The sequence below is a fragment of the Danio aesculapii genome, chromosome 17 (genome assembly GCF_903798145.1).
Source record: "Danio aesculapii chromosome 17, fDanAes4.1, whole genome shotgun sequence".
Taxonomy (NCBI): Eukaryota; Metazoa; Chordata; class Actinopteri; order Cypriniformes; family Danionidae; genus Danio; species Danio aesculapii.
The window spans coordinates 25,413,235-25,426,191 of NC_079451.1; the positions used below are offsets into that span (position 1 = coordinate 25,413,235).

Below are 12,957 nucleotides of genomic sequence, written 5' to 3' on the forward strand. Positions count from 1 at the left end.
CTTCGGCTAATCAGTTTTGGCCAATGCAAACAATTATTTTTCATGAGTCCAACGTCTGGGCAAGAAAACATACCATCTTACGAAAGTGAAATCATCTTTTACTACTGACCTACTGTATTGTTGTTATATAGAGACAACATTTTACAAGTAACGTTTATTCTAAATCTTGGACCTCGTTCATGAAACAAAAAATGATCAATAAAAAGGTGTGAGGCACAAAAGGCGGCCCATATTAAAGTCAGGGTTCCCATGCTTCTTGAAAATACTTGAAAGTGCTTGATTTTCAGACATATGAATTTAAGGCCTGGAAAGAACTTAAAAACAAACATAGGTCCTTGAAAGTGCTTGAATTTAAAGTTCATGGTGTTTTCAACAATTGTACTGTTCTGCTTTTAAAGCCTGAATAAAAAAAAAAAAGAAATTCTTCATTTAAAAATCTGAAATTTTAATCTTATGCATAAACTATAACAAATAATGCATTTTATAAATACTTCAGAAAAACATTTGTATATTGCCTGGATTGAATTCAACAAATTGTATGAAAGTTCTTTGAAAATGACTTTAAAACGGTTGTTTAAAACGGGCAACTTTTTAAAAATGGCATTCAAAACATCATCATTATGACATTTGAATGCAAATATTAAGTGTAAGTGAAATGTTAAGTACAGGAAGGACTTCCATGGTGCTACATTCTGGGGGTGTGAATTACAAAGGTGCTCGATTTAAAATATTAGTGATTTAAAAAGTCCTTGAAAGTCCTTCAATTTGGTGTCCATGAAAGAGTGGGAACCCTGCAAAGTTAATTTTAATACTACTCGATTGTTATCCATGAATTTTCTATGTAACATAATAATAATAATAATAAAAAAAACAAATCCTATTTTTTTCTCAATGATAAATCATGTAATAAATTAGTAATTTATTATAGTATTATTTAAGTAATAATTTAAAGTATGTTTTTATAAAATTGTTAAGGAAATGTTTTGGTACATCAAAAAGTGTGGTTATGATGACCATCCAACAAGCTATTTAAACAAAAAAGAGCTTAAAATGTCACTTTAAATGCCGCGTTTATACCTTATAATGAAATAAAAGGAGGCGAATAACTGCAAAAAGGTTCACTTTTTGAGAAAAAAGAAGCACCCCTTTCGTTAGGCTGGCTACGGGCCTGTAGAATAATAATAATACAAGTTAACAAAAAGAAAAAAAACAAAATCTTATGACCACAAACCATTGAATGGTTAAGATTAAATGCAGTGCGTGCATACCCATTACATGATTTTACATGGAGCTATAAAGGCTTTTCCAAATCCAATTCCTAATAGATAAAAGCATGTCCCACCCTACATTTGTTTTTCATTGAATATCCTGTTTCGCAAGTGTCCTGTGTCACATTACCAAAGAAAAGTGGGTTGCAAACAGTTTTGTATTTGACTTCTGGTGTGTCCTGTTATCTGCAGAAAGGTCAATGACAGGAGTGTCTGTCGATTGTTAACTGTGTAATGTTGTGTTGCCAGATCACGTGGAGAATAAGGAGCAGTACACAGAGGTTCTGGAGAATCTGGGCAACAGCCACCTGTCGCAGGATAATAATGAGGTGTCCACAGGCTTCCTGAACCTGGCCGTGTTCACGCGAGAGGTCACTGCACTCTTCAAAAACCTGGTAAGCAGAACACTATCTCAAGGGTCAACTATATTTACTGAACACAATGATGCTGAGTATTTTCTTTCCCGGTTTTCAAATGAAGTAATAAAGGTCTTTTCTGTAGTGATGCTCTGATTTATTTGACTCATTTGAGATTATAGTTTGATTACCACATCTGAGCTATCACATTACAGTAGGTCATTTGAGCCTAGTAATTACTGTTAGCTTACAGTTAATTTACCCATCATGACATTCCTATTAGAGTTACTGCTATCATAAATGGAGGTATTTGTGTGACTTTCTAAAATGTATTGGTGGACGATAAATCTGCAATATGTTAGTAATGCACTGAGAAATACATAACAAACATTTGCTTTAAACAGCACAGAAATATTTTCTGTTTTCAACTGTTAAAGAATAGAACAGAACAGAACAGAACGTAATGTAACGTAACAAAATGTAACAGAATGGAATAGAACAGAACGTAAAAGGGCATAACAGTACAGAATGGAACAAAATAGAATGGAACAGAACAGAACGTAAAAGAACGTTACGGAACGAAATGGAACAGAACAAAGCGTAAAAGAGCGTAACAGAACAGAATGGAACAAAACTGAATGGAATGAAACAGAACAAAACGGAAAAGAGCGTAATCGAATGGAACAGAACGTAAAAGCGCATAACTGAATGGAACAGATCAGAACATAAAAGAGCGTAACAGAACAGAATGGAACAAAAGGCAATGGAACAGAACAGAATGGAAAAGAGCGTAACAGAATGGAACAGAACGTAAAAGAGCGTAATCGAATGGAACAGAACAGAGCGTAAAAGAGCGTAACTAAATGGAACAGAACAGAACGTAAAAGAGCGTAGCAGAACAGAGTGGAACAAAAGGGAATGAAACAGAACAGAATGGAACAGAGCGTAAAATAGCGTAACAGAACTGAAAGGAACAGAACAGAACGTAAAAGAGCGTAACAGAACAGAACATAAAAGAGCGTAACAGAACGTAAAAAAGTGTAACAACAGAACAGAGTGTAAAAAAACATAAGAGAATGAAATGGAACAGAACCGAACGTAAAAGAGTGTAACAGAAAAGAATGGAACAGAGCAGAACCTAAAAGAGCGTAACAGAACAGAACGTAAAAGAACGTAACAACAGAACAGAATGTAAAAAAACGTAACAGAACGAAATGGAACAGAACCAAACGTAAAAGAACGTAACAGAACAGAATGTAACAGAACGAAATGGAACAGAACAGAACAGAACATAAAAGAGCATAACAAAACAGAATGGAACGTAACGGAACAGAATTTAAAAGAACGTAACAGAGCAGAATGGAATGGAATAGAACAGAATAGGGCTGCTTAAGAACAAAATTAGTTTATCTTGACTTATAGAACCTGGGTAAAATTAGTGAATTTGCTTGAGCTTACATTGGTGTTTATTGAACCTCTTTGTAACCGATTGATTTTTTTTTTCAAGTTATTAATTTCAAGTCAGGTTTTGGAATTTGTGTTCTTAGCAGGCCTCTCATATTAAGATGTGTTTTGTTGATTTGTTAGACCTCCTACTGTCTAAACATTATGCCACTATTGCTAAAGCTCAGATCTATTTGAAATTTAAAGATGTGATCTTCATCCACATAAAGGATCAACATAGATTACATTGGGAAGTCAGTCATTTAAAATAAAAAGCAATCAGACTTGGTGAAATGAATGCTACATAAAGCGTACTGTTACAGACCTAAAACTGTATAAATGCTGATTAAAATGGAAATTTTTTGTCTTTCAGCAGGTGGTGCTTATAGAAGTAACAGCGTTGTCTTGGTTTACAGCTGTAAGCAGAGCTGATTGTATTTAATATGAATTATACAGGGCTAACATTAAGAAAAAAAATACCATCTAAACTTTTTATTATGTCCATATGTTTCACTCATAAATGCCTTAATAAAACCCACACAATAATATTTAGAATTTTCACTCATCATGAAAAGTACGTATCCCAGTGAGTTTTTTTAAACGGCCTACTAACTTACTTTAATCCACACAATAAATACAAATTTAAATTCCAATGCACAATTATATTGAATGAAGCCCATGAACATTTAATATAGATGTTTACTTAAGCTTTAGACTTTAAAATAAATACCTCAAGTGTTCGCCTAAATGAGCCGTAAGTTAACCAAAACTGGCTAAGCACATAAATATGATCCCTGCAGTATTTAATGTTGAAAGTATTTAGGAATCATGGAAGAAAAAAATTAATGAAGGTTAATTTTTTTTTTAATTGACTGCATCTCGTGCTTTTCTATGCGTGTTTGGCACCGTTGTCACCTGCATTCAGACTGTAAGGGCCAGCATGTTTCAGTCTTTGTGTATTGTTTTTTAGACTTTAGTCTTCTCTGATCTTTGTTTGCATTTCCTTTATAGACTTTGTAGTATAAAGTTGTTGCAGTGCAGTATGGATGCACACATAGATTAGCCGAACTGAAAGCAGAAGGTCTCCGGTTGTTGATCATGCATTTTTAACAAAAAATGCTCGGTTTTTCATTTTTTCATACCTAGTAAAATGCACAATATTCTCTTACTAATCATGAGTCTGATATGGACACTCAAAGTTCTGCATAGTTTTGTGTGTATTAGCAGAAATGAAAGCTGCTGCTCTCTGTATTGTTTTGAGTTGTACTCTATCATGTTCATATGTAAATTGTGCCAGTCTGTCTCTCAAAGAAGTCTGGAAAATGATTGAAAGGGGACAAAAGAGATGGATTATAACACCATGTGTCAACAGTAATGTGTCTGCTTGTATTCAGATTGACCAAAACACATGTTAATGGTGTAGCAGAAAGGAATAACTTTCAGGTGTAACAAATTTCAGTGTAAATGTTAATTACCTGTATAATTTATGATCTTTCCGCTGATATTGAGAGGAAACGGATAATTTACTGTCTGACTAGCCAGTATTATTCAGAAAGCACCTTTGGGTGTATGTCTGTGCAGCTTGTCTTCTCAATATTTATATCTGAAAAAGAAACGGCAGACTTCCAGCTGTATAAAGTACACAGGGGACTGGGAGAGGTTGTGTGTGTGTGTGTGTGTGTGTGTGCGCGCGTGTGTGTGTGCATGTGCGTGTCAGCGGGGGTTCAACAGCTGCAGGCAAGGGCCCCTCAAACCACAGCGCCCGGAACCCTCCCACCGATAGTCTCCATGGTGATGTAATTTATACCAGACCTGAGAGCCTGAGTGGACAGCGTCTGACCACTGAGCTGTCAATCAAATGATCACCAGGGAAAGGAACCTCGGCTTAAAAAATACAGCAGAAACGCTGCTAAGAAAATAAACTCCATTTGATTTAGCGCCCTTTAGTGAGGGCCATAACTTTCCCTCAGGGTCAAGTCATTATTCAAATTCATGAAGATTTATATATGTAACATTCATTTTGCAAGGTTTTAAATCTATAATCAGCAACATTATAAGTTGACAGTGTCTGAGATATGTATTTATGTACAAGCATAGAGATTATGTCATATAACTGTCTGTCTGTTTATCTGTGTAAATAGAGATTTGACATTGATGGGGTTCTACTTGATTTTGAAAGTATGTGTGCAAATATATAAAGTTTTTCTATTTACAATCTGTGCATTTCTCAGATCAGAAATGAACTATTCAAAACTACAATCTTCACACTTCACATAAATAGTCTCTTTTGCACATCATAAAAGCAGTCTCTTGTTGTTTTGAACCAGTTGAGTTTTCTTTTGTACATTCATGCAAATGAGTATGTACATTTATATGTAGTACCCTATGTTATCCTACATATGTCATGTTGCTCAAAATGTATTGTACAGTTCTCTTTGAAATAGTGTTACCCCTCAAAACATCTTGTCATTAGTTCATCGTATAAGTCATTGAGTACAACATGGTTGACCAAGCATTGCTCAGTTCATGTGAGTTTGCTATGAATTGTGCAGGTGAATCTTAAATTTCACTACAGTTATGAAGAGAATGTAGATTAACCAATGATAAACCAGTTGTGACAGACTGCATTGCAATTCATCAAGTTTTCTCTGTGCCTTTCCTCACTAATTTTGCAGTTGTGCCCATATTTATTTATTTAATTTTCAGATCACTAGTATGTGAAGGTGTACCAGTGAACCATATCCTGTCTCTTTTAATCAATATCCCACATGCTGTAATGTGTAAATTTGAAAATGTAAATGTTAATGGCATACATACTGTGAAAAGTGCAGCCATCTGTGTTTCAGTACAGTAAACCGTCATCCAAACGGTTTACAACAGAGTTTACTGTTATACTGATATAATGACTAAGCATTTAGACAGTCTTGTTTTTAAACAATAATACAATTACTTTTTATTTGGATTGCACTGATATGTTCATTAACATACATGCGTTCAAGAGATAAACATAGGATTTAAGTGAAGTTTCACAAACTAATTTCGAGAGGAGCATGTGATATGATTGATCGCGGCTGGTCTCCAATCCGTAATCATTAGTAAGCCTATCGGATTAATCCAAACTCACTATAAATAGCTCATCTAGTATAACTCCATTATCTTCATTTTTTGGGGGGAAAAATCCCCCCATCCACCCCATTCCCTCCTTTCGCTCCTTTACCGGGGGGAGCTTTTAAGAACTACCTGATCTTGTACCGCCTTACATGCTCATCGACCAGGTGGGAGCCCTGGGCTCAATTATCTTCGAGCTCAGGGTTCTCTGGAGGACAGCATGCCAAACTTGCTATTATTATCAAGCAATATCTAAGTGTGAACTCTTGAAATAAGTTACAGTCATTTGCAGGTAGTCCATTGTGCTTTGCTGTTTGTACAATTTGTTTAGAGAAATGCCCATACGTCTTTTTAAATATAAATGGTGACTCGAAAAATGTACAAAAGCAACAGAGAAAAGCTAAATGTCCAGAAAGGCCGCTCTTGCTCTGAAATGAATCTCTCTTGGTCTGATTCTTCTCTCACCTTAGAGTGGGTTTTTCTCCCTCATTCTTTCCTAAGGAAGATTTATATTTGCCCAGCACTTTAGTGCGCTTGGCCGAGGAGAAATCTCAAACAGAGTTAAAACCTTTGCATTTTGAAAATCCAGATTTATGTTCTGCGAGTATTTGAACCTCCAGACTAGACTTTATAAGGAGGGTTTTGTCTTAACCGGTAAAAATATGAGCACTTACTCTGAAAAGTGAGTTAGAGTTTGAATTAACATCTGCACTGTGTCTTGGTCGACTTTCAGATGTTGTTTTAAGTTTCTTTGGTTTCTTTTGGATTCTGTTTCTCTTCCATAATTTCTGCATACCCACTTTTTTGGTCTTGAGTGTGTGTTCCTGAATAAATGTGCTCTTTCTGTTGTTTCTGCAGGTGCAAAACCTAAACAACATAATTTCTTTCCCTCTTGAGAACGTGTTGAAGTCTGAGCTGAGAGACAGCAGGCTGGTGAGTCACCTTGTTGTCAAACTGGACTAAATGCCACAAAAACGTCATCTTGTAACCAAATGATAGCGGCAATAAAAGTCAAGAAGTTAAATGCTTTTCTTTGTAGAGTCCACAAAAGTATGTTGCTTTGTTTACTGGATTAAGTGCTGTAACTATCTTTGGCATGTGTGGCTTGTTTGGGAGTATTGTGTTTTCTAATGTCTGAAACGCTATAGCTGCACCACACCTTTCTTTATGGGTTGAACCAGTATGATGAGAAGATATGCACTGCAGGCTCTGAGATCATGTTTTCATTCACACCCTGATATTATTGCTTTCACAATATTAATTTCCATTGAGTGTCTTTTGTTATTGCATGACATTTTTTAATGGGTGTTTTGCGGTAAATTTGTCCCAAGAGGTTTGCTTAATTTGACATAAATCTGTTATATTTTTTATGGATTAATTATAAATGTTTATACATTTATATCTAAATGTCTATATATACAGTTCAAAATATATATAAAAACACTTACTGGCCACTTTATTAGGTACACCTTACTAGTACTGGGTTGGACCCCCTTTGCCTTCAGAACTGCCTTAATCCTTCGTGGCACAGATTCAACAAGGTACTGGAAATATTCCTCAGAGATTTTTGTCCATATTGACTTGACAGCATCACACAGTTGCTGCAGATTTGTCGGCTGCACATGATGCTAATCTCTCATTCCACCACACTCCAGTGGTGCTCTATTGGATTGAGATCTGGTGCCTGTGGAGGCCATTTGAGTGAATTCATTGTCATGTTCAAGAAACCAGAGATGATTCACACTTTATGACATGGTGCGTTATCCTGCTGTAAGTAGCCATCAGAAGATGGGTACACTGTGGTCATAAAGGGATGGACATTGTCAGCAACAATACTTAGGTAGGATGTGCCGTTGACACGATGCTCAATTGGTACTAAGTGTGCCAAGAAAATATCTCCCACCACCAGCCTGAACCGTTGGATTCATGCTTTCATGTTGTTGACGCCAAATTCTGATCTTACCCTCCGAATGTCGAAGCAGAAATCTAGACTCCTCAGACCAGGCAACGTTTTTCCAATCTTCTGTTGTCCAATTTTGGGAAGCCTGTGTGAATTGTAGTCTTAGTTTCTTGTTCTTAGCTGACAGGAGTGGCACCCAGTGTGGTCTTCTGCTGCTGTAGCCCATCTGCCTCAAGGTTCGACATGTTGTGCTTCTAAGATGCTCTTTTTTTATACCTCTGTTGTAACGAGTGGTTATATGAGTTACTGTTGCCTTTCTATCAGCTTGAACCAGTCTGGCCATTCTCCTCTGCCCTCTGGCATCAACCAGGCATTTGTGCACACAGAACTGTCAATCACTGGATATTTTCTCTTTATCAGACCATTCTCTGTAACCCTAGAAATGGTTGTTCATGAAAATCCCAGTAGATCAGCAATTTCTGAAATACTCAGATCAGCCTGTCTGGCACCAACAACAATGCCATGTTCAAAGTCACTTAAATCACCTTTCTTCCCCATTCTGATGCTCGATTTTCACTAATCGGCTGATTCGAAATTTGCGTTAACGTCAGGTGTACCTAATAAAGTGGCCGGTGAGTATATATATGTAATTTACATTAATTTACTTTTTATGTCCTAATCTAGATGGCTAATTTGGTGTCAAAAGATACAGTAGACTGCATGTTTTTTCAGATTTTATTAACGTATATCTGCATTGTATTTACTAATCTACTTAATATTTTTTCCTCTCTCAGGAGCTGAAAAAACAGATGGAGAAAAGCTGGAAGGATTATGATGCTAAAATGTGAGTTTCGGAGTCAAATCTGTCCTTTCAAGTGTGATAAAAACCCACCACTTAGTTTATCTGTAAGACAAGTCCGCCAGCTCTACTACTGTTTCATTTTGATATTTTCCCCGTTTGCCTATTAATTTTCACTCTGCTTTTTAGAGGGAAGCTGGAGAAAGAAAGAAGGGAGAAACAGAAACAGCATGGGCTGATCCGATTGGACATGACAGACACAGCGGAGGACATGGAAAGAGAACGCAGGAACTTCCAGCTGCAGATGTGTGAGGTATTTGCAGGCGCTCGCTTAACAGACTATGACACATCTGCAAAATTAACCTGACCAAGACCACATAGTGTTTGCATTTCAGAAAGAATAAGTGCGGTTAGTACAGCTGTATGTGTGTGCTTCAGTAGGTCGTTTATGGGTTACCTCAGCTTGTTAACCTCTCTTTTGTGATGAAAACACTCTTTGTAAATTCAATAAGTGTGTGGTGTTGTCTGAAGTCACCTAAAACCGAGAAGCTGTGGGGTGTGTTTAAGAGACAGCTCTGTTTGAGACCACATTGTGTTCATGTGTCTGTGTGGTTATTGATGATGACCTCACACCACATGTCTAAATGGCAACATGTCCAAGTTCCATATATTGTGTGCATGTGTTTGTGTCTGTTAGCAAGACTGGGGAAATTTGGACTACACTGTTTGAACTCAGCTGTGGTAATAGAAAGAATAAGGAAAGAAGTGTAGTGTAGCAATAAAGAAATAAAGGGGGATTTTCAGTGTCCTGCAGCACTCCCTTTTTCAACCACAGAGCTCCAGATGTCTCCACTTTGCTCTCTTTTTATAGTGGAGACATGCGTTATTTCTTCCAAAACTGACCAAGCGTGTGACCGTTATTAACTTTGGAAACTTCTCATATGAATATATGCATAGAGTGCAGTTGTATGTATTTGAATAGATTGCTTAGAGACAGAAAACATCTAAGCTTAAGCAACATTTGATTCTTTTGTCCCTTTTAACCAATTGAAAGTGAATTATTTTTAGTTTAGTTAGTTTTAGACATTAGATGATTTATTTTAGTTAAAATATACAGCAAAATCTTTAATATCTGATTTTAAAACATGTGGCATCATATACTTAGGCCCAATTCCAATTCTACCCGTTAGCCCTTCCCCTTACCCCTATCCCTCATTTTGCGCGTTCCTGTGAAGGGGTAGGGGTGTTCCAATTCGCTTTAGCTTGAAGGCGTTGGGCTAAGGGGAAGGGGTAAATACTCCTTCAAACGAAGATTTTTCAGGACCACACTTGAAACCAAGGGGCAAGAAAATTTCCTAGAATACACCAGCTACAACAACAGAATCGCTGCACCCGGAAGTAAGGAGATCCACAAATTTGTATATTTTTGTCATTATTATGAATTTTTACAACAAACAAGCAAATGTTTTAATATATTCATAACCGCGTTCGTGTTTTACGTCATGCTTTAAAACAACCTGCTAAAATAAAAACCGCTGAAATTCGGGGTCTATAATCCATAATAATAACTCCTGTACAGCAGTCCCACAACATTCTGACACTCGATGACACTCGAATACCCTGTCAGTAATGTTTAGTGGCTGGGAATGGGCTTTTTACAGTGTCTGCTATAATGTTAATGATGTTTTTGGTGTGTTTACGTAGATGAATATGGCCACTGTGTAAATACACAGTATAGTTACAATCTTATTGCCACATTATATCGTTATGATAACATAATATATGCCTTCAGTGATTTCCTTATAATAAAAACCAAAAAATAAGACAACTGGAATAACTACAGCAGTGGCCGTTGTTGATCTCATATGAAGCATGAGATCGTGATGACATCTGATGACGTGGGCAGGTGCTGTGCTGTCCCAATTCTTAGGGGTAAATTTTAAAGCCCTTCCCCTTAACCCTCAATTTTAAGGGCCAAGGGGAAGAGGTAGGGGTACAAAAATAGAATTGGGATTGGGCCTAATTCATTCTCTTTTTCAAAAGAGATTATTTTTTACATACAGTACCTGAGCAGAAATTCCGTCTTCTTCAAGCAAAGTACATACGTCACTAGTGCGAGAGTGCGCCTGTCACCTTACAACATTGCTTGAGTACCAAAGAGTGTGCTTCCGGATATGGAAGGCCAATCTTGTTTAGCCATGGTTAATATAACCCTTTCATGCATACGTTTTAAATGAGTTGACTGTACAACTCATCACGTTTCAGTTTCCATGGCACACGTCGGGTTTATGACATGCCATAGCCCCATTCACTGCAGTGGAGATTAGAGCTGCTGGATTTACAACATGTCAATTCATTGACTTCTTCTGAACTACATGAAAGTAGTAGTCTGTTCGACTGGTAGAAGTATAGAGTAAACATTCTAGTTACACAAACAGTGCTCATCTGGTGTAAATAGCATGCATGTAAGAGTGTGTAAAATTATTATTATTGTTCCATAGACATCAGCATGCATTTCACATATTTTTTGTTTTGCTAGTAGTTCTGAGTATTAAAATGTCTGCTACCTAAGTAAATATTATTTGATTGAAATTGCTTATAGGTTTTGATTTTGACAGTTGTCCGTCCATGGCATGCCTTCGGATGCTTGATTTTTTTTCTTGAAGATAATGGGTTCTATGCACAGCCAGAGTTTTAATGCCAACCATAAACTTCCGGTGAAAGCTTAATGTGACTATTTTCTATTTCACAAGGTTGTTTTTACAGCATCAATGTTGTGATGTAGTTACAATAAATTCAATTAAATGGACTTAAGCATTCATTTAGTTGTTCAAACGTAAAGTGAGATGAAAGATCATTGTAACTGCTAGCGCCGTCAGTAGGAACAGGCTAGCGCAGAAATTTCATTGAAAATCCTGGGGTAAAATAAGCTGTCATATTTTAAAGACATGGCAGGGAGAAATTAAATTTAATGCAGTGCTTCTTGTCCAATCTGAAACCCACTTCATATTGCATATCTAACAGGCATTGACGATCGCTGGTTTTAAAAGAAATGAGATCTTAAACGTGACAATTTTGTAATGGGAAGACAGTTCAAAGGAAGCCCTTGGGCTGCCTGGCTAAAAATTAAACGTCTGTGTGCAAATAGCCCATTGGATAGCTGTAACTTAATCTTAAAATTATTAAAAAACGAAAGACTTTTAAGAGAAAATATGATTGCTGTTCTACTCTATAGACGTTCAAGATTAATATGATATTGGACAAAGTAAGCATGTTACATCCCCTTTAATAACACAATAACATTTTGATATGAATATCTCACATTTTCCCAATGTTTAATTCTTGTTTGTGCTGAATTCATCTACTTTTGCTGTGCCGAGTCAAAATGCTGGGACACAACAGTGGGATTGACCTTTGAACGCTGACATGATTTTTCTCCTCTTTCTCTATCTCTGTCTGTTTTGACAGTATTTGCTGAAGATTCAGGAGCTGAAAATTCGTCAAGGTCCAGATCTGCTGCAGGGTCTGATCAAGTACTTTCAAGCCCAACTTAAGTACGCCTGAATCTTTTTCAGCCCATTCAGAATCACCAGCTTCCTTTTGAGATTATTCCAATTCTTATTTGTTTCACTTTGTGCATAACTAGGCTTTTCACATTAAACTTAACTCTGGGTTAAATCCTATTATGACACTGGGTTCAGCATATGAGTCACTAATTAATATCTACTGTAAAGATGATTAGTTCTGCTTTCAGCTCAGCAGTAGTCTGTAATAATTGAATCTCTGTGGCTCTGTGTGTATATTGAAGCCATTGACATTTTAGACATCTAAATGCTGCTTTTGTGTTTTCAGCTTTTTCCAGGATGGACTGAAGGCTGCAGAGAATCTTGGTCCGTTTGTAGAGAAGTTGGCAGCCTCTGTACATACGGTAATGCATTTGTACACTTTACTGAAAATTTAAAAGTGTTCAATTTTAAAATGTTTCAAACTTTGGATCACGAAGGGCAGTTCTAAATGGGTTGATTGCTTTCGTATGTTTTTTGGAGAGGTGATGAGCAGATATAGGATGGCTTATCTTGTTTA

General features: G+C 36.7%; 1 protein-coding gene across 2 annotated transcripts in view; it reads left to right on the forward strand.

The window, feature by feature from the left end:
• The window catches only part of asap3 (ArfGAP with SH3 domain, ankyrin repeat and PH domain 3), a 53,907-nt gene that overhangs the window by 17,425 nt on the left and 23,525 nt on the right, over positions 1-12,957 (forward strand). For both annotated transcript variants that reach the window (XM_056476600.1, XM_056476601.1), the window contains exons 3-8: positions 1,518-1,663; positions 7,034-7,108; positions 8,870-8,919; positions 9,064-9,187; positions 12,343-12,428; positions 12,727-12,802. In XM_056476600.1, the coding sequence (XP_056332575.1) occupies positions 1,518-1,663; positions 7,034-7,108; positions 8,870-8,919; positions 9,064-9,187; positions 12,343-12,428; positions 12,727-12,802 (557 nt within the window). The remainder of the gene's footprint in view (positions 1-1,517; positions 1,664-7,033; positions 7,109-8,869; positions 8,920-9,063; positions 9,188-12,342; positions 12,429-12,726; positions 12,803-12,957) is intronic.